This window comes from Dermacentor albipictus, chromosome 5, assembly GCF_038994185.2.
Source record: "Dermacentor albipictus isolate Rhodes 1998 colony chromosome 5, USDA_Dalb.pri_finalv2, whole genome shotgun sequence".
Taxonomy (NCBI): Eukaryota; Metazoa; Arthropoda; class Arachnida; order Ixodida; family Ixodidae; genus Dermacentor; species Dermacentor albipictus.
In genome coordinates, this window is record NC_091825.1 from 124,081,109 (window position 1) to 124,102,984 (window position 21,876).

The 21,876-nt window shown below is 47.0% G+C and overlaps 1 protein-coding gene across 2 annotated transcripts in view; it reads right to left on the reverse strand.

Moving 5' to 3' along the window:
• Window positions 1-77: 77 nt before the first annotated feature.
• LOC139060061 (solute carrier organic anion transporter family member 74D-like) overlaps window positions 78-21,876 on the reverse strand; it is a 59,924-nt gene continuing 38,125 nt past the window's right edge. For both annotated transcript variants that reach the window (XM_070538845.1, XM_070538844.1), the window contains 11 exons: window positions 13,189-13,433; window positions 12,116-12,368; window positions 10,308-10,544; window positions 9,064-9,150; window positions 8,058-8,300; window positions 6,925-7,089; window positions 6,002-6,203; window positions 5,363-5,510; window positions 4,579-4,754; window positions 3,557-3,621; window positions 78-2,182 (listed from right to left, as the gene is read on the reverse strand). In XM_070538845.1, the coding sequence (XP_070394946.1) occupies window positions 1,842-2,182; window positions 3,557-3,621; window positions 4,579-4,754; window positions 5,363-5,510; window positions 6,002-6,203; window positions 6,925-7,089; window positions 8,058-8,300; window positions 9,064-9,150; window positions 10,308-10,544; window positions 12,116-12,368; window positions 13,189-13,433 (2,162 nt within the window). In that variant the 3' untranslated portion in view covers window positions 78-1,841. The remainder of the gene's footprint in view (window positions 2,183-3,556; window positions 3,622-4,578; window positions 4,755-5,362; window positions 5,511-6,001; window positions 6,204-6,924; window positions 7,090-8,057; window positions 8,301-9,063; window positions 9,151-10,307; window positions 10,545-12,115; window positions 12,369-13,188; window positions 13,434-21,876) is intronic.

A 21,876-nucleotide genomic window follows, 5' to 3' on the forward strand; every position in this document is an offset into this window, starting at 1 on the left:
TATACTTCCAAAGCAGTGCCGTGGGTTTTGGTCGAGTAGTGTGTAAATGAACTTGTGAGAAGTACTGTTGCAACAACTTGTAAAAAAAAAAATTTATTTGCTGTAAAAATATATCCAACAGTCGAATGTTGGTATTCCAAATATATTGCCGTGGTTTGTCTCAATGCTTTCAGGAACAAAAGGAAGTTCGTGAGACAGTTCTGTAATAAAAATATCCCCTCCTGTTTTCACTATCAAGAAAAGCCAAAACACTTGACATAGAAACAGCAGCCACATTCATAAAGCTCTTCATACTGAACATCAGTTCATGAAGTAGGTGCTCTTCAGCAATTATAGCCATTTAAATAACAGCCAAGGTAGGGAACAATGACAAAGGGACCTCATGGATGAAAACCTTTGTGGATCTGGCCAGTGTCTTGCAAACTGGACGATTGTGGTCACTGAACGAGGCTTGGGCACATCTGGTTCGCTCAGTTCATCATCTGTACACAGTTATCACAATCACTCCACTCCATGGCACTGCGCCATGGTCTATGGTGCACACTGTCGCAGTTACAAGCTTGTGTCATGGATCACTTCTTGAAGACCACTGGGGTACTTGACAGTGGACTGATGTATCACGGTATTGTTCAGAACACTGTTTTTAAGAGCACTGTATCAACACCACCTGATCACACAGATAATAAAAAATGTAGAGGATCAATCTCAGGCTCTTGTATGCTTATGCACACTTCTTGGGTTTCAAAATATTCGATACATTTTTATTTACTGATGAGATTAAGTATGAAATAACTCTCAAGATATGGTAAATAAGAGCAAAAGGAAATAATTACATTACCAACACTTTACGCTTCAGCTGTTCTCCAAAGTTGCTTCTTTTAGCAGGACTGTTTGTATTGAGATTGTGGTGCATTGGCCATGCTTTAAGACATATGCATTGAAGTCTGAAGTCAGGCCAGAATCAACAGTTGGCAGCTTCTAGCCTTTTGCTAAATATAACTTAACTCAAGAGCTGAATCATGGCAGGCACTGCAGCGTCCCTTTAATCAAACTTCGTGTCCCTCACTGAGTTAAAATCATGCTTGCAGCATAAATTTTTCCTTTTCATCATGACTGGTTGTTCCGAGTACACTCGTCACATGCAAGTTTTGCATAAGTGTACCATAATAAGAATGTGGTAAAGTCGCATGTTCTCATCACTGCTGTTTCTAACGCTGTAACATCGGTCAGTAAGAACTGTTGTAGGCACTTAAACATGGGTGTCCCATTGCAATTCCTTGCAAAGTATTCTTAATAGCTGCAATGTCCACTTGTTGAAATAACATGGGCACTGATTCTTACACACAGCACACTGTAGACAGTTCATTTGTCTTCAGGATAGTGTCACCCGGCCTGACTAACATGCTCCGGGTTTTCTCTTGGGCAAACATCTTCATTCTTGAAACCAGCATTTGTTTAATTGCTGGCCATATTTTGCCTCCTGATAAGGCATTACATCAAAGGAAGGATACTTGAATATGTTCCCCTTGCTTTTGTCACCACACGTGTATCCTTACCTCTTTGATAGTTTCACTTGCAGGGAGAAAAAAAAGTCAGTGCTGGAGCAAAAGTTTTATGGAGTTCAATGTCTGGTGACATCCCGCTTTGGGCACTTTGCATTTCGATGTCCTGTTGATCAAGAGGCCTGTCATAATGATGTGGAGCACACATTTCGTCCTGGACAAAAGCAGTGTCCTCAAGAGCCCATGGTCTCAACCTGCACTCAGCATCGGTTTTGCGCCAAGCCACAGTCGTACGCCATGACCAAACCTGGACCATTTTTCATTCACCGGTCTCCAAGTTCAAAACCTGGTAGCCTCTGGTTTCTCGTCAACCTTATGGATGTTTTCAACTGAGAGTCCCTCGGTGATTGTAGTTTTGCTTTCGTACTTGTCTTGCTGGTCACTGCTGTCTTCGGCAAGATCGTCCTCATAAAAGCGCTTGATGCGTCCGCTGAGCAGGAACTGGCCGATGTAGCAGACGCCGGCGATGGCCAGAAAAATGATTGTGACGAGATGCAGCATGTAGCGCAGCTTGACAGCATCGTACACCCAACAGTTGCCGCGCCGTCCGCATTTTTCCTCCCAGATCAAGCACGAGTGGTCCAGGATGGCTCCGTATATCAGGGGGTAGGGTATGAAGGCTGTGGAGAGAGAGACGAATTAGTGTGATCGCTTCGAATATTATGGTCAATGTATGCAGTGTCAATAGACAGATTTAGTACTGCGTCATGGCGATACGTATGCAGCCTGCAAGTGCTTTGCGGAACGTAGGAGCGCGTGTCACGTTAAGGCTTTTAGTACTGCGAAATGCCTACGTTCGTAAGAGGGCGAGCGTTAGACGCCGAGCGCGTCGGAGCGCATTGGCCGCGTCCGCCAGCACGAACCGTCGGTCGAACTAGACGCTGTTGATCTCACTAACGTGATGACGTGTGGTCGTGTTTCCGTTTCGTCGAACTATATTTAGGCCTTTAAGAGACTACTTTTAATACGGATGAAATGCACGAATCATATTGAGAAAAATAAAAACCGAGCACTTGCTTTCTGAGGCTGGCACGGTCATTTGCAACGAACTGCGCCAACAGCGGGTCGAGCCTTTCGCGCAAACAGCACACACTGAACAGTTTCTCAAAAACAAAGTTCCTATTTTTGCTATGCATTCCCACTGCAGAATTCGGGAATGGTTTCTGCGCGTCCACTTCACGGAGCAAAGCAAAATCGTAGGCCATTGAAAAGTACAGCCAGTGCCTCACTGGTACAGCCTACCGCTGGTCGCCTTTGACGCTGCCATTTGGGGAAACTCCTTGGTCTCGCGCTCTCCCGAACAAACGAGAACCACGAGAGCAGCATGCAAAGCTCCCTACATATGCACGCAAGAATCGGATGCGTGCGTACAGAGCAGCCGTGTACGCATTACCTGCCGTTCGTGCTGCATTCTGCACATGCGCACTTTGCAGAACGTAACGATCTTATGTACACAACGCCGTTGTGTACGCTACGTACGCAGTAATAAAACTGTCTAATAGCAGCATCTTATGTGCTTCCGAAATTCCAATGTAAGTAGTAGAATGTGATGTAATCGTTTCTTCAAGTGCTCGACGTGTAAAGTTGACGTGTCAAGTTTTCCTATCCGTTCATTCTTTTTTGTTGCATTCTTGAACCTATTAGGTTTATAAATTGACAGCATTATTGTATGTTTTTCTGGCAGCTCTTCGCATGTGCAAACTAGTCTGAGAGCCACCTGCGACGCGACATTTTCTCGGTAGAGGGATGTGGCGTCAGGCTTCGTAGCCAAGAAAAGAAAAAAGGGGGAGAGGGAAGGTTTATAGTAGTTTTGATTGTGAATTAATGCCTGAAGGGGAAAAAATGTGTCTGTTGTCTTAGACAGAACACAAGGTAGTACCGTACAGTTTTACGCAATGCACCATGCACAGAACCAATGGATGATCTATTTAAACATTTTGCACCTAAATGCACCGTTTATACTGAGAACAGGTGAGCAAAACTGCTTTTCTTACCAAGCATATGTAAGATAGAACCTGTGGTCCCCATTGCCATGCTCTTGTCGATGGGGTCGACGCTCCTGCAATATCGAACGGAGGGAGATTTCTGAACCCCTGAAACCAAAACACAATCCCACATCACGGGGAACTAGAACTTGTCCTTTATTTTTGACCATGAAGGGTGTACGTTTGGACAAAACGCAGTTATTTGAGTTTCAAGTTTGCATAATAATTAATTAGTGATTGGTTTGCTGATTATACATAACTCTTGCTCCAGGGTATCAGAAATGACATCGTTTGTGGGATGCCTAGGACGCGCATACAGAAAGTAGTCCGTACTTATAAGGCTTGAAAAAGAGAGTGAAGAATTTTAATAACGTACATTCAATGAGATTCTCGGAACAGTTGCGATATGAAAAAAAAAAACAACAAAAAAACAAATGCGGATCCAAAGCACATGTGGCAATCTCTGTGGATTGAAGCTTTCGTGAAGCGGTTACTAAGTATTCAACGGCATAAAACTAAACGCGATGCGTACAACTGTCTTTATCGTCACACATACCCTGTGGCGCGAGTTTCGAGCAATATTTATGTTTCTGCACTGTAGCGGTGGCAACTTTAACGTGGTGCCATGTTTATGTCTGTGTACCTTATCCTTCAAAATCTGAAGTAGAATGGTTCGTGTTTTTCTCCGTTTCATTGCTCCGGCTAGGCGTAATGGAAGAAAGCTTCGCTTTAAAAAATATAGCACATATTTTTCTTATCTAAAAGGCGCTATCAGTGCGTTGGATTTACACTCAAAGTGCTTACACAGCGACTTGTTCGGAACAACGTCCAACAGATGCTGCCACATGGGCATGGGTCGCGGTCTTCAAGTCACGGAAAGGTATCTCAAGAGCTCGGCGTGGGCCAGTAAATGCGAGCAGCGTGCTACAGAAAGCATTAATCGAGTTCTCTGGGCAACAAAAAATAGGGTTTAGATATTTTTTCGCAGTGTAGTTCCGCTGCAACACGCACAGGCTAGCATCTTTGCGCACCTGAGGAAGATGAGCAGGCCCCCTACACGACCTGTGGAGCCCAGGAACTGGCCGGCGATCACGATGCCCAAGAAGAGGCCCAACTTTTGACACGTGGAGCCGCAAAGCCCCGACATCACGTAGGAGTCGTCCACTCCGTGGTCACCTGCCGCGATGCAGCTGCAGTCCTTGTATATCTGCAAAGCAGACGAGAGCAATAAATGTGTTGCGCATGTGCACAAATGGGAATAGAAATAATTTGCTGACTCATATTTCGCCCTCAGTGTCTAAAACCCTATGTGTCTGCGCGAATACAGGCTATCCAGACGACTGTCTTTATTTCTGCGTCTGTTCCGAATTCCATCATGATGTGAGAATACGCTCGCACGGGACCACTCAAATACATGTATTTGCACCAACTGTTAGTTCTCATCCAGGGCATTTACTTGGCCGCTCTGAAGGGCTACCGACATCTTGTGTACGATCTACAACCCCTCCTGGCACAGCACCTACAGATCGTTCTATATTTTTTCTCACACTGAATCTCTTCCCTTTTAAGAAAGACTCTGACATCGACCAGAAGCTGAACTGCGCGAGGATGGGGCGATTGTGAGATACAACAGAGCGCTGACTGACACTGATGGATTTATTGAGCGAGCCGAGAAGTAAGACATCGAGCCCCACTTTCCTCTACCTGTGTCTACTGGTTGCAGATAGGAGCGGTTCAATCCAGCTGCGCCCAAGCCCATTCTACGAGCTTTGAGCTTAGCTACAAATTAGAGCTTGAAGATTTCCTTATATTTACCGTCATGTTCGTCGACGACATGCCCACGGTTCTGCAGCCGGCATGGCACGGTGAGAAATAGCTTGTCATTTTGTTGCTTGAGCACACCGGCTCGTATATCTGGGTGTTGCAATTGCAATCCACGTTGCACTTGTCCAGCAGCGATGTCCTGTAACCAGAACACGCGTGAGTTTTGTCGGTACGCGCAAGATGTGAGAATTTGCACCCGACGACTTTGCGCGTTTTGGCTTGCTGTTTGCTGATTGCCGTAAACATTAGGAGACGTTCTGGCTTTTCTGTTGTGGGTCCAACACACGTGGGCTTCAATATGGCGCCAATACGCTGTCAACTCTGCTATATGCAGGGCTTGCTACTTGAGATAGGGTTTTTGAATTGGCATGGAGAGAACCAAAAAGTAGACACACACTCACACAAAAAAGAAAATAAAAAGAAAGAAGGCGAACTAGATTAGGCAAAGTTAATACACTCTTGGTCACCAGCGCGTCCTTTAAGGGGGTGCTGACTGTCGAGAACACTCAGCGAGAGAACGTTGTCTCCATGCAGGGAAACTGACATTGGACATGTCACTGCTTTGTACCTGCCAGGTAGCACGAATGTTTGGAGTTTTACATAGGAGAATACGTTAGATGAGCGACTCACGCGCTGATGTTTCTGCCGGGGGCGACTCTGGCAATGTTGGGGCTATCGCAGCCGATGAACATCATGGCGACGAAGCCTGCTATCATGGCCAGCTCCACGAATGCCGAGTAGCCGGCCACAATGCGCGGGCCTGGCCGGAACCGGTGTATGACGACGCCGCCGGTTACGATTCCGACCAACGTTGTCGCCACTTTGGCCGCCCCTGGATCAAAAGACTGGAATGAGGTCTGTGTTTCCTTTATTGCTCTGCCATGATTGCGGATACCCTGCCATCCGTGACATGCATATTTTCCGTATCATAACTCCCGCTTGCATTTAACGTGGAGCCTTTGCGTATGTCATCTTTTTGCCAGCGGGTACTCTATAGTCATTCGTGACAGTGGCGTAGCCAGAATATCTAGCGGGGAGGGGGGGGGGGAAGCCCGCTTTTTCGGGGAGGTGGGCTGGGCAGGCCGCATATTGACAGAAATTTCGGGGGCGGGGGCGGGGGTGACGTGCTCTGTATTACACCCGTGGCTACGCCACTGATCCGTGACATTTGCACGGTATCTATTTTAAGGCCCGTGCGCAATTAAGAAGGCGTCTTTACCGCCGTAAGCCACCATAACTTGCGCTTATGTGAGATGGAGAGAGGGAGAAGAAAGAATAATTATATTTAAAAAAATGGGATATGGAATGGTGCCGTCTCTTTGTTTCTATAGCATCTTGAGACAAAGGCGTTGAAAATTGCGTTGGGCGGGAAAGACGAAGCTGGTGCTTCAGAGGTACTCTACGAACAACTACAAACAAAAAGCACTACCGCATTAATAATGCCATTTTTTCATGCATTTCCAGCCAACGCACAGGGTATTATACTGTCCGCTTTAAAGGTCACCACCTTCTCGAATGGAAGCGCATAACGTCAGCTAACCGTCCCGGCTTACCTGTGTAATAGTTGGCCTTCGACGCCGATTGCCTAAACTGGAACTCGACGTATTTGCTGAACGAAGTACCGTAGCCGGCTGTGGCGAGCAAGACGCATACTAGGCCAGTTGTGTGGAGCATGAAGATCGGGTTACGGACCAGCCTCTTCAGGATAACCATGATGTCTGCAGCATAGGGAAAAGAAACGGTATGGAAGAACGTTTGCAAGTATTACGCAAGAGCACTTGCTTTTCACTCTCTTCTAGTAGCCGCTGTATACGGCTCCTCATGTACGGCTGGCTTGCCTGCAGCCAGGACCGACATACCATGCTGTGAGGTGCCGTTGCAGTCGATAACCTTTTCTTGTTTCAGAGTGCAAAATCTCCAGACACTTGATAACATCAGCGCTCACGACCAAGATGATGCTCGAGACTGCAGAGCCATTACGCGTGTTCGTGTCCAGCCTGGTCACCCGGCAAGCGGTCCGGGCTATGGACCTTCTCAACAGATATCGTACTAACTACCTCACCCGCCCATGTCACTGCGAACTTGTCGCGGGTCCCTTGCTCGCTCAACTTGATGCACAAATTTCTCGAAGCAAATGTTTCTGTCTGTTCCCTTGTGGCTCGATAAGACTAGCGCACGTATCAAGAGGCCTTAGCTTCGACCCCAGCTCGTATACGGCCTTTTTCCTTTACCATATTTTTCCAGCGGTGATATTTTCACACGGACGCCAATCAGTTGAGAAACTCGCCATATAGCCACAACGTCAACTAGAACATCCTGTAGGTCAGTGGGGGTATTGAAAACTGGAATCGTTGTGTCCCGCTGAATTGTCCGAGCTGTTGACATCGACACCAGAATAATTTTGTGCTGTAATTGCTTCAGTCACTGTGATTGACTAGCATACTACAACCTTGAAGTCTACAACCGCTAAACCCACGGTCACTATCCTAAGTAGCCTGACGTACTATCCCGCAATTTACTTCTAAGTCACTTCTAAACCATTTCCATACCTCACATTTCCCGTCTCTTACTCTAAAGCCACCACAAAGCCATGGCCTAACTAAGCTCTCGTTGTCATCCTTGGTAGTCTGCTCGATACACCTGTGATTCAGCCCCTTTAACTGTAATAAAAATTTATGACAACAACCTTTGATCATGGCCATGCTGATGCCATGGTGGCCCGTCCTTTCGGTGCACTTGGAGTCCTTGTTCGCCTTCACCACGGACAATCTCTGCATACGGTTCACTTTGTAATTCTTGCCGGCAGGTAGGATGCGCGGGAACATCATCATAGGTAGGGCGACCACGGTGAGGCCGATGGCGAACAGTATGTAGCCTATCCACCAGGCGCCCACCCAACGGGGATCCTTTGGGGAGATGCCTGGATCGCCTGTGCAGAGAGATGACGTGCAGCATACATTCACTATCTCTTTGCGTATCGACAGTATGCGTTGATAGGGGCCGAATAGATCTACGAGGGAATGCGTTGGAGCGTCCTAGCGGTTCAGAAGGCACAGCTACTGCAATCAATCAGCCGCAACTGCAGCATTAACTTTTGGCTCAGCCTTACCTTGTTCTGTCTCTTTCGAGGGTCCAGGACTTCTACGTGTTACGTTTATTTGCTACCTTATAGCAGCTAACGCACTTGTACACCAAAAGGAGGATAATACAATGGAAAGACAAGGAGACAGGCATGGATAAAGCACGAATTCCAAAATAAAAGAGTTTATTACCTGTCGGCGCTCTCTTTTTATATCCAGAAATCGTCCGAAAACATTTTCTTAGAAGTAGCAATTCACGCGTGGGTGCCTTTCCCGGCCTCTGTCGATCCCTTTGTGCGCTATGGCTGGTTGTGATAGATTACAGACTCGTCCATACCTTTTTTTTTTATGTATGTACCGAGCGTGGGAATATTACCAAGCGTGAATGCACAATTGTAGCCTTTGAGTTTGTTCCGATGGTGCGTCATGGTAGGATTACATTTACCTAGTCTGGGTATGCCGTCGATTGGGAATGCTCAAGACGTCGCCTTTGACTGTGTTTTGGTGTTAGCTGCGCGGTTTCATCGTGTGGCTGCAAGTGCGTCGCAGCTGATATTAGCACGCAGATAAGGTTAATAAGCAAGAAGATGTACGACTGCCTGGAGTACTTACGGAAAGGATCTTCGTAAAAGCGCAGGCATACCCCGGCTGTCACGAATCCGAGAACAGGGCCGAGAAGTCTGAAGGCAAATCCCATGCCTGCACATAAAGTAAGCTTGTTTTGTTTTGCAGATAAGATCATATAGACAGAGAACGTGCAAAAGATTGAAATATTTGCAGATAAGAAGAGGATTAAATCAGGCCAGGCTGGTGGTTTACTGCCACGATAACTCTCTCGACTGGATCGGCAGCTGAAAAATTTCATTAGCAAAAAGAAAAAAACAAAAACAAAAAAGAAATGGGGGTGTCACTTTTGAAACTCGCGTCGAAACCTTGGCGCTCGTCGAACACGCGTTCAAGTGACAAATGTATTCGTTGCTTGTTTTAAGTTTCCCAAAAATAGCAGGTGGCCATTCATACGGCAGTGCAGTGTAATACAGTGTAAACGAATAACGGGCTTTAGCTGGACACTGCTTTCAGCCATTGGCCAGAGGTGCTGGTGCACGCAAAAGGGAAAGTGTCTTCGAAAGTGAGAAACCGAGAATACGGTCCCCATAGTCATGTTTACACGCTGAATATGCGCCATGGATTCGGAATTTTATCTCGCCCGAAACAGTAACACATTAGTCTGCGAAAATCTGCGTTTGCCCTCGATTGCCACTTCAGCGCCACGTAGTGTGAAATGGCCGCGCTGGAAATGCGTTACATGTGATTGCATCATCTTAATGTACAGCGATGCATGGATCGGCTGTCATCTTTTCACCCTGCTTATTGATCTAGCCACAGCTGCTTTCTCCACAGCGCATCAAGTAATATTTGAAAAGGCGGTACAACAAAAGACAGGATCAGTGTATCATCTTTCCGAAATGATTTAGCTCGTTTATATGCTTTCGTGCTTTACTTCCTTATTTTTTTTTATCCGGGTGAGATTTATGGTGCAGGCCTGCTTGCTAAGTCACTGCGAGAATTCCACGATACTTTTGCGAGATTTTCGAAAATTTTTACAGGTTACTTTCAAGAAGCTCTTCGGCGATTCACGAGAACTTGCGGAGCTCCAGCCTGGCTCTGAATGCATACATCCTGTTTGACCGTGCGAGCCTCTCAATAAGTGCCAGTTGCTGGCGCATTTTAAGCATTGAGTGCCTCTCGGCAATAAGCAATGCGTCGTACAATGCGTTTTTGTTTTCTCTTTTTCTCGCACTCATGAACTGCATACAATTCGCGAGGAATAGGGTTTGTTGGTTGGGCGGGCTCACCGAAGTACAGGGGCGAGTTCTTCTTGCGTATGTTGTCGTCCATGTATGTGCTTCCCGCGATGAAGAACGTGGACGCGCCGAAGCCGTTCATAAAGTTTGCGACGAAGAAGAGCGCAAACGGCGTGTAGCTGTCCGCCATCGACGGGCCCCCGCATTCACGGTGTCCAGACATGGCCGAGTTGCACAACAGGCTGTCGGGACTGCGCCGTCGGGCCCCCAGTGCATGCGCCGTGCTCGCTGCGAATTGTGAGAAAGAGAATTACTGCATGTTTTTTTTTAAACTAGACTACATTACATTAGAATAGAAGTCGGCAATGGGCAACCCGTTAAGCGATTTACTGTTTTGTCTACGACGCCACAAAAAAAGAAACTTCTAGAAAGAAAACCACTCTCTATGGCCATGCTTCCTTGGAGCGCTGATTCACGTGCTATAGTTGTTGCTTCAGCATTCCCGTGAACGTATCTTCGTACGCGTTGGTGTAAAGAACGCTAATATTTTGCCAACTATCGACGCGATACAGTTTCTGTTGACAGACGTTGGTGTCAATATTTGACACACCAACAACTAATGTGCTAGTATCCAGACTTCGCTCACAACATCCAGAAATCAAAATGCGAAAGACTTCGTGTATTTCGAATCTTATGCCTTCAATTGTATGCCGTGTTTGGCACAATGAATACATTTTTCTTTGTGTGTTCATAATAGTCGGCTCTGGCGTTCCGGTTTTGTTGATGGGCGTGACGGTCGCAAGTTGGACATGTAGCTCGTCGGGCTCTACAATTTCTCACCAAATTGTTTATCGATGGTAAGACGGCACGGAGATGGTGATTACAGTGGCGCCATGCTACATCGAGGGCCTGCGATGACAGTGTACGCCGCGAATCCGCGAATAAGGCCCCCCTGTACACAGCCGACAAACGCACGGTCGTCGCGTGACCATCGCAGCGCCGGCGTTTGACATGACACAGCATTTTCTCGTATGTTTCTGCTCAAAAATGGGATGCTGGTGACATTGAGAGCATCGGTAAACGTCACCGGCGTGTCATTTCCGAAGAAAAAATTAACCGACGATTACGATACTTCCTAATGCGAAATTTGAGTGCAGCTGCATACGTGTTTTCATTTCGCGCTATATTGGCAGGCGTGGAGAATCTGTCTCGTGCTGCACATTGCAAGCGGAGCGAAGTGTGGCTCGACTGCCTCGCTAATCGGGAGATCGCAAGAGGCGGCGTGTGGGTGACGCGTTGGCGCGATTCACAGCAGTCGCCGCAGACAGACCTCCGTTCATGCATCGCTTTGTTTACATATACGGTATTGGTGGCTTCATCGGTGAACAGACGGCGCGCGCTACTCTGGCGCCATCTCGTAGCCATCGCCGCCGCAAAGCTCGCCTTGCGCGGTACTACGCGTTTCGTCTCCCGCTTTCGTCATACCCTCCTCCTCCGTTTTCTGCCTGGTGGTTCCGCTGCACCCTCCGCCTCCCCCGCTTTCTGCATCACGATACCGCTGCACCCTCAACCTCCGCATTCCTCCTCGCCCTCTATTCGCAGTCGCCGTCTTTCACCCGCGCTCCGCGTTCACTATTTCATCTTTCGCTGTGCTCGTTCGCTCGGTTACGAGGACGGCGAGGGACGACGCCGACGCTCGCCGCAGGAACGGGCGCTCTAGAAACTGCGTGAGAACGCCGCCTTGTGGCGTACGCCGGTGCCGTGATATATGACGGGGCGGGCGTTTGACGGCTGTGTGAATACGGCCTAATAGCCGTCGCGGTAAAAACTAAAAGCGAGTGAAGGAGAGTGTCCCTCACAGAGGATGTGCAGTCCCGGTCCGTAGATCATGTAGGGCACGATGCTCAGGAAGCAGCTGAGCACAACGATGAGCGCCCCCATGCCCATGATCTTGGGCCGGCTGATGCGGTTTGCATAGTAGCCGGCCAGCATGTTGATGATGATGGGGCTCAGGTTGTCCGCGATCAGTATGATGCCTGTCGTCTGGCTGGACATGGCGAACCGCCTCTCGATGGTCGACAGCGTGCCCACGAAGTACGTCTTGTACGCGCCCTGCGAGTGAACGCCGATCGGAAAGGATTTGTGCGATCAAGCTCGAAAAAAAAGAAGAAAATAATCAATATAAACGGCGCAAAATGCTTCGCGCGGCTTGTGAAACGTTCGTGAGGTGCTATGTTGAGAAAATTTCAATCTTGCGAAAGTTGTATTTCGTATTTGGCAACTGCGTCAGCTGTCAGTTTACATCATTGGTGTTTCTATGAACACTTAGCCATCTCTTTCTTTTTTTTAAGGCAAGTACTGTCCTTGAAAGGCTCATGAAACTGCAGAATTGGATTGGCAATAATTTCTTATGACATAGTGGGAAAATGCCGCGTACCGTGGCCGTGTTTTCTCACTTGTAGTGCTCGTGTTCTGTATCTTTTCTATACTTCTCTTTCTGGATAATCGAAGCTAGCGTCCCTTGTCACTCTTATTCTTTCTTTTGCTTTTTCTTTATTAATACATCACGAGCGTCCAGAAAGTCGCAGAGGAGGCCATTTGACAGTAGTTAAACATGACAACTTCAGGGAGGATTTGGCGAAATGGGACGAGAAGAACAGCACAGGGCAAGAACTGCCCCTTATGGGAGGTCGAGGCCCAGTAGAATTACCCAAAGTTTGCTGAGGTCAGTTATCGGCTTACGTGGAGAGATTCCACAGGCTACTCGCTTCATTTCTCATTGCTGGAAGATCGCAGCAGCTGCGCGGCACAGATCTCAAACCTCTGCAACAATCGCAGTATACTACTTGCTTTGGCTTGTCGGTCAAACGCCAGACTGTTCACGACGTGTCTTACGTCCGTACAAGCTATGCCGCGAGGAAGGTGGGATCACCTGCAGGACACCCATGAGGCTGTAGACGACGAAGAACATCCTTGGAGTGGCGAGCCGCTGCATGATTCGCGGGGAGCAGCTTCCCAGGCCGCACATGTAGTCACGTTCCTCCTGGAGCTCGCCATCGGCCCCACCGCCGCCGGGTGTACACCCAGCTGCTGGAGCGGCGTTTCCGTTCGTCTTCGCGTCGGACCGCGGCAATTCCGTCGTCGCTCGCTCGACGGTCCATGGCTGCTTCTGAGTACCTGTTGAAAGAGAGGAAGAGGGAAGGACAGGGAGGCGTAGCCAGTGTAAGGACCAGCTGGCTAAACTGTGCTGGGATAAGAGGGTAAAGGGAATCAAGGACGATATAGTTGAGGTAAAAGACACAAGAAAAGCTGTGGAAATAACACAGTTCATAACACAAAGCAACAGTTCCAGTCTGTCGCTCAGTCCGCACGCCACGAAACGGAGCAAAACGTTAAGAACCTTCTGTGTTGAGAACGGTGTGGACCGGTGTCCGAGGATTCTCTTTTCCTAAGACAAGGGGAGATTTCTTAGCCCACGTATAGCCCGTTCTAAAGCTCTTTTGTAGGTGTGCACTGTAGCTAGGCCACTCACAAAAGGAGATTCTTGATCGTATTCTGTCGGCCACTTCAGTGCGAAATAAATAGGCATTCGCAAACGCCACGCCGTGCCTCAGCTTGCTCGGCATGTCGTTTCAGTCTTTTGGTATCCCAGACATAAGACGGAGCTGTAGATGCTGATCCAAGCTATGAAGACGATCGTGTTGGTAAATTCGCTCGAGCTCGAACCTGTGTGCCATTGTGTAAGTGCGCGTGCCAGTGAGCGAGTTCGTGATGCCTAGAAAGTCGACCAGTAGCGCGAGGCTGTATAGGGGCGAGCTTTTCGCATTTCAATTCGGAGATGAAGGCGAGACAGAAGCGACCCACCGATAGGCAGAGCTTTCTGCTCCCACTTAAGCGCGAGACTGTTCTTATATACGATGCGTGGCAACACGTCTTTCTGATCTCTGAGTATCAATTCGTTCTTGCGGAGTGACAGCCGGCAGTGATTGCCAGCTAACGCCTCTTGAAGCTACGTGACTGTACTACCACAATCACTGCCAAATCAGACAACCATAGCAATTGTGTGCTCTGGAAGTAGATTAGGACATCTTACTGAGACATTTAGTGCACGTTATGTAAAAAAAAAAGAAAGTTGTTACAAGTGAACAACGAACACACGGACAAAACGATCATGACATTTGAAGAATACAGGACGCCCGCTGCTTTAACTATAACGTATAAACAAAAGATGTTTCATGGTTAGTCACCAAGTACCTAACCCCATTGCCAAACTACAAGGTCACGCGACTTCGAAAGATGTCGCACGGGTTTGTTCTTGTATAGGCCACCACAGCTTGTTCGCTACGAAACCTCTCACGAAGTCAGAATTATAAAGTTTAATACATCGTCCAGCAGCACACACGACGATTGTGGCCGCCTGTATTGTGTGCTATGCAAATGAAAAACTTATGTCGCGCATGTACGACCTCACCACTAAAAGAAGTAGCCTTTCTGCCGCACAAAAGGCATTGTCGCAGAGGCACACGTCAAAGAGAACGTAAACTTATGCGTCCGTTTAAAGAAAGAGCAGGAAACTGGCCTCCGATTTCTTTTCTAGCGCATGTGTGTGTGCATATTTCCAGACGCTCTTTCTCGAAGAACGTGAGACATTCAGTGATAAGTGTAGGCAGAAGCGCATTAATAAAGAAATTAAGAAAGATGGGACGTGATGCGTAAGAAAGCCGGAAATCGCGAACTATATACAACAATGGGAGGTGACAGAAAGAAAGGCTTTGGGTCGGGCACAGAGTTTAGACTAAATGTAATACATATGTCCGGCGCTATTGTAAGGATATTCAAGCAGTCGACCTTTTTATGTACGGTCGCCTACGTTTTTTGGTTTCTGTGTTTGTTTGACGTGCGATGCATTGATTTTAAAAGGGATGTTATAGACAAAGTTGCATATATCAAAAGAATCCAGCATCCTTACTACTACAGCAGCCATGGGACCAAGAAGCCGGATGATTCGCAGCCACGAAGCAAACCGTCTGCTACCGACGCAGATATTCAAGCCGTTACAGAGACCATTTGTCTATAGAAACATGATACTGACGTTATGACAATTCGTTCCGATAGTCGGGGAGCGTTACGTGCCTTTTCAAAAAATGAATTCCCGGATCATATCCGAACTACACTGACCACTTATGCATGCACTAACGCCCTGGATTACTACAGGTCCTCTTGGACTGGGCACCAGGCCACCAGGGGATAGAGGGAAATGAACTAGCTCATGCCGTAGCTTGCGATCCTTTAACTCCGAACAACTCCATTAAGTGGTCCTAGACCTATTGCCCCAGAAGTGTCAGAGCTAAACATCGAAAACAACGCCGTAGGGCTCAAGAAATACAAACACAACAGGCTCCTCTTACCATCCCCATCACAAACACACTAGAGAGGATGCTGCACTAATCCGCCAGGCACACACTACCCAAACGATGCTGCTCAACACCACATTGAGAACTGACGTGGCACACTAGCGTGTTAAGTATGGGACAAAAAACCCCAACTCACTTCATACTTAATGGGAATGTGCCAGAGCACTAGCTTTCTCCACACTTTTTCATTCGCCTGAGCATCTCTCTCTCCCTTCCCTTCGCCTGTGAAAGCTGTACCGCTCCGCCGCAATAGCTGCATCCTACACTATGGCCGCTGCTGGTAGCCCACATCGAACACATAATTAGACCCTAACAAACAGACACAACATCTAAACCTTGGCCACAGATGGACTCCAAAAGCAACGGCTCGGACTAAGAGTCGTGAAATAAGGTTTATTTATATCTCTCTTATTAGTTGAGGTTCTTTAGTACTTGTGCGATTCTCGTTAGTTTGCTTTTTAAAAAGAAACCCTCAGTGCAATATCGCTTGTTGACTGTTGACGATAGGATTCAATCAATACGAATAAAATAAAGTATCATAAATTGCGCCATGTGTGCAGTTTTTTAATTTTTTTTACATATCAGTCAGAGGAAATGTCACACAGTGGAACCGTGCAGCACATGGAGAGGTTCAGAAGAAAAGAACGATGCCTTGTTTCGTTTAGCACAAGGATACATAATGGTACGGAAGCGGATGAAACCAGGGCTGACAGTAGAATACACTCCATCTGAAGGGGCGACTCTATGTGTGATGTCGCACAAGTATAGCAACGGTCTAGAATCGTCTGACCCGGTTGATGGCAGTACAAACAAATTTACGAGATGAATTGATTGGTTATTTGATTCACTGATCGGGTTTAAAGTCCCGACACAACACCTTGACAGTGAGAGATGCCGTACTGTAAAGTTACCCCATACTTAACTGTACACAGTTGTTAAGAATTGGGTAGCCCTGCAAGGTAAGAAAATCGATTAAGCCATTCAATATCATGCGCTGTTGCATTAAGGGATTTGTGTGCTTCAGCGATACCCTTTAGTAGGTATTTCTATAAGATATATCTCTTTCTTTGTACGTACGCGTCTTATGTCCTGATTTATTGTTTGATTACGAGGAACACAAGTCCGCTCACTCGCTGTATCTTGTTGTCCAACATGCAGTGGTTATTAGGCCCGGTGTACATATACTGGGAGCGCCAAGTGCGGCCACTTCACTGTGTCTCTTTTCAAGAACACATGAATGCCATCCTCGCCTTTTGGTGCGGTCGCGCGTTTCTAAATCTCTCTCTCTCTCTCTCTCTCTCTCTCTCTATATATATATATATATATATATATATATATATATATATATATATATATATATATATATATATATATATATATATATATATATATATATATATATATATATAGTCTGCGAGATACAGATCGAAAGGTGTCGCGGTAAAGGAAAAATAAAGAAGGTAAGGGAGCGGAGGGGTTAAAGATATCTGTATGCACCGATCCTATGTGGCCATAAATGCAGGCTACTACTAAAACGCATAATTCGTTAGGCGCGCACAGGCAGGCAGGGTACTTTCTTATTACTTAGGGTGCGGTGTGGGCGGATACACTACTCATTCCCATTTCGCCAAGATCATCACGTTCCTGGCGTCGCTTCTCGGTTCGCAGTTGTAAACACGCTTGCTCTTGTTTCAAGCAGGTGTCATATTGCCTTGTTTCATCGTGTTTGTGGTAAGGTATATACTTACGTATGCGGCGCTCTTGGTACGCGCTGCGAGGAAATGTGGAATGCTCGGCACTTTGCTGTTGTTTTCGCTGATGTTCTCGCGCGACATCATGTCTCGCCACCGTTGACAGTGCGTGACGAATTACAAACACGTGCAAAGCAGTTGGAGACAGGGAAGTGATCAAGATTTTGATCAGACGTTCGTCAGAACGCCTGCGTGTGCGGAATGTTGGTCGGTTTCAGTGTTATAGTCGTTCAATGGTTACTAATTTCGATTCCCCCGGGAAAATTGTTGGTTATTAGCTTCACACTCAGCCTTAACTTAAGGTAAGCCCTTAAATTATGGGGTTTTACGTGCCAAAACCACTTTCTGATTATGAGGCACGCCGTAGTGGAGGACTCCGGAAATTTCGACCACCTGGGGTTCTTTAACGTGCACCTAAATCTAAGCACACGGGTGTTTTCGCGTTTCGCCCCCATCGATATGCGGCCGCCGTGGCCGGGATTCGATCCCGCGGCCTCGTGCTCAGCAGCCTAACGCCATAGCCACTGAGCAACCACGGCGGGTTTAAGGTAAGCCCTACGTAGTGTGATGCGCTAAATGTGACTTCGCCGCGATTGCTATGACGTCACTTCAAGCGTTCATTTTCTATACCAAAACCAAAGATTTATTTACACGCGTGGGCAGTTGAAGGTAAGGATATTAAAAAAAATGAACTGTCCATCGAAAGAGAGCTCTCCTGCTGTTGATATAAAATTTTCTTGCCTATGACAACATGAAGATATTACGACTCGCCCGCGGTTTTCCATGCTTATGAAGATTGTTAAAACATTTCAGCGTTTCCGATCACTTTCACTACGCTCCAGAGTAAGATAGAAATTGTGTTCTTGATTGACTCCAATGTTCACATGGAAATTGTTGGACACCTTACAGGCCACTGCGTGTTCTACGACGATCAGACAGTGTTTCTCCGCGCTAGAATTAAAGTCGGCTACGTGGCATGGATTGTTCACATACGAAAATAACATTGCAACCTGGCCGCAGAAGGTATTCATGCAGAAATGCAAAATGCTGATCGAGTGTCGCTGCGCTTCTGAAAGGCCACAGTACTCTTGGACCGCTTGTGAACGTGTAACGGAACGCTTAGGCCTGTCCGTTGTGCACGTATACACATATATGTTAACTGGCCATCTTTTCCCTCTCTCATTTACTTTTGCCCCTTCCCCCAGCGCAGAGTAGCCAACCGGGCACATTCCCCCTAATATCCTTCAGTTCCTTCTCTCCTCATTTGTTTAACCGATTGCGGCTTTTTGCCATTAAACTTGATTGGTTAGACGATCGACAAACTGTGCTTTTATTCAGAAAAAGAAAGCTCAAACGCTGCAGTTCTTTTTCAGAGCAAATGCTATAGCCAGTCCTCAGTGCTGGACACATGATTAGCGAAGGCCGCTGCCCATCATCAGCGCTCACTTATGAACGAAAATATTTGTGCATTGGCAACTCATTGTAGTACGGACATGTACGGGTTTACAATCGGAACGCTCGCGTCTCCAACTGCAAGCCGGCCTCCGCTACAGTGTGACAACCAGCTATGACCGCTAGATACATGACAACAGATTCCACAAAACACTGCTTCAATTCATACACAACACAGGCCTCACAGCACACATATAATACACATGTACGCACCAAGAATTATGCCTTAAGGGCAAGTCTTTATCGCAATAAAAAAAAAAAACTCATTATAGTAGCATTCATAAAGAGTCCTCGTGAGGTTTTGTTTCAAGCTTTGGGCATGAACATTTGACGCGGTAGCCGTTCCTAGAATAATGCGTCAATATATACTCGGGAATGTTTATGCCTCTAGCCTACGTGCTTGCCTCTTAGAACCTCTTCCTATTGTGTCAGATTCATCAAACTACTTTACAACACTTAATATACGTATTCCAGCGCCCTAAAAATTGTAATAGCAATGCGAGTTTGACGTTCTATCCGCGAGACTGACACTGATTCATGTTTATTATACTCAGAAGCGACGGCAACGTTCTCGACTAACTAATGAGCTACCACTAGTTGCTCATTCGGCATGCGTCATTGCAAAGGGCGTGCTAATGGCAATTTATCACACCGGTCTTTCTTATTCTTACTCCAGATAGCTTTCCACAGCTCCGCTTACGCTTTCGGCGTGCTCTGACGCTACCAGTCGATGCCTATCTCGCCGTCCTAATGCAAGTTTGTTGCATCCGTATAAGCGTGCTTACATTCTTTGGTGGCTGAAGGAAAGAGATGTAATGCAGCTGCGCTTGCAAACTCGGTGACTGTGCACACAGCATGAAAAAAAAGAAGAAAAAACGAAGGCCCGGCAGGGCTTCAGCTGCAGCCACATAATACGGAACACGGACCTGTTGCCTGCGCAGTGCCGACAACTGCCGTTCATTGTGTAATATTATATATGTCGTTCAGTACAGTGCATATATTACGAGTTTGAAAGGAACTCCAAACAGCGACATTAAATCAGTTTACTGCTAAGGTATTTTTGTTGTTGTTGAAAACTCCGCTTTCAGTCATTCGGTGGGGAAAAAGTTCACAATTGCTGGCGAAAATGAATGGCGAGCTTATCCTTGAATTTCGGGCCGAAATCTCAGCGCCGTAGGTATGTCACATTGACGCAACATTGACGTATACACCATAGACCTTAAGGGTTGAAATCGGTCATTAACTCACACCCTTACACCCGTAAAGGGTGTGGTAATATAACAGCTTAATATGCTTCTTCTCTTTGTAATATCGCTTGCAGTCTCTGCAGGTGCAAGGTACGCGTCTGGAAGGGCCACGGGCACAATATTTTATGTCTCTGAACAATAGACCATTATACATCATTCCAGTCATAGAATAACCTAACCGCGACATGTGATTAAGTTTAAGAGTGCTTACCATGCAGCCGCGAAGACATTAGGCTTTGTCTAGTTTAAACAGCTGTTTTATACTTTATACTGTACTTGTGCGGCTTTCTAAGTATTTTTTCTTTATATAGCTGACGCTATTTTTCTAATATATTTCAAAGTATAGCTCACGGTGCAATACACGACACTCCGATACGTAGCCGGTCGACGCAGCGGGGGCGCGTTGGGAATATGCAGAACATGGGCGCTACAACGCGCTTGTTGGCTGTATGCGCTTGTTAGCTTCCCGTATGCGCAATAAGCCACGGACGTCCGCCTACGTCCCAAAATGTGCGCAGTACGTGCTCAGCGATTGAAACGCCATACTCGGACAGCATGGCGGCCGGCACTTTTTTTGCATCACCGTTGGACACTGGGGACATTGAGCTGATGCACTTTTGTGTCACATGAAAACGAGAGTCATTTTCACGCATCGTAACGCAGTTGGGCCCCCTCGGCGATCAGCCAGCGCTCACCGGGCTGGGTGAGCGCTGGGTGATCGCCAAGAATCATCGTCAAGTGATCGTCAAGAATCATCGCCCGCCATACTGTCCGGGTATCGCGTTTCAATCGCTGAGCACTGTACACCACAATATTCCCGGCGCGCACAAAACTTGATTAGACAAGATTGTTTCGCTATATAATTGGCGTCGACACTAGGAAAACTTCCGATACCTGTATGCAGGTCTTGCGTCGAGCAATTAACTTGTATTGGCGATTAACCGGTGAGAAACAGTCACCGGGAAAAGATAAACAATGTGCGCATGTCAATATTTATGGAGTGGTCATTAGAGACGCCTTCACGAGCCAAGCCTTTTTGGCAGTCTATTTCTTTATTATCGCCAATGAGATAAGGGCAGTGATGATGATGCTGGTGCTACGTGTGGGGTTAGCCTGCGAGACCTGGCCGCCAATTTCTATTCCTGAGCTTGAATCATTCACTTGTGGCGGCTATAGTCTGGTCAGAGCACAGCTATCCGTTACCGAGTTGTAACGACTCACAAAAATTTGTGCCCAGAAACTACGAAAGGACCAGGCTGAGGCAAGTGCGAAAACATAGCACATCAAGCTCAACATGTAGCTCATGTTTGCGTAGTTGTTTCAGTCTGGTCCTTTCGTAGTTTTTGCGCACAGATTCTGACCAACTAGCCCACCATCAAATTTTCCTTTTTGTATTGACTGTGCACCAGGGAAAAAACGACCTGTTACGTGCAATGCCTCGCTATAGGCTATACATAGTATGCACGTGTCGTCACATCCGCTGCTGTCGTCGGCTTCCGCACTACCTTCCGCCATCTTGGGGTACCTTATCAACAGACGCGCGCATAGGCTGGCATATGCCTATAGGTTCCCCAACATGGCGCTGCCGTAAACCGGAAGCCGCGGAATATCGTCGAATGACGTACGTGCATACTATGTATAGGTGTCACGTGCCACGTTATGCTTGTAAGTTGGGCGCGCCGACTACACGCAAACTCGTAGCCTTCACAGACTGCGGCGCGGGCATTCCTGCTGCTGCAGCCAAGTTACCGACGCC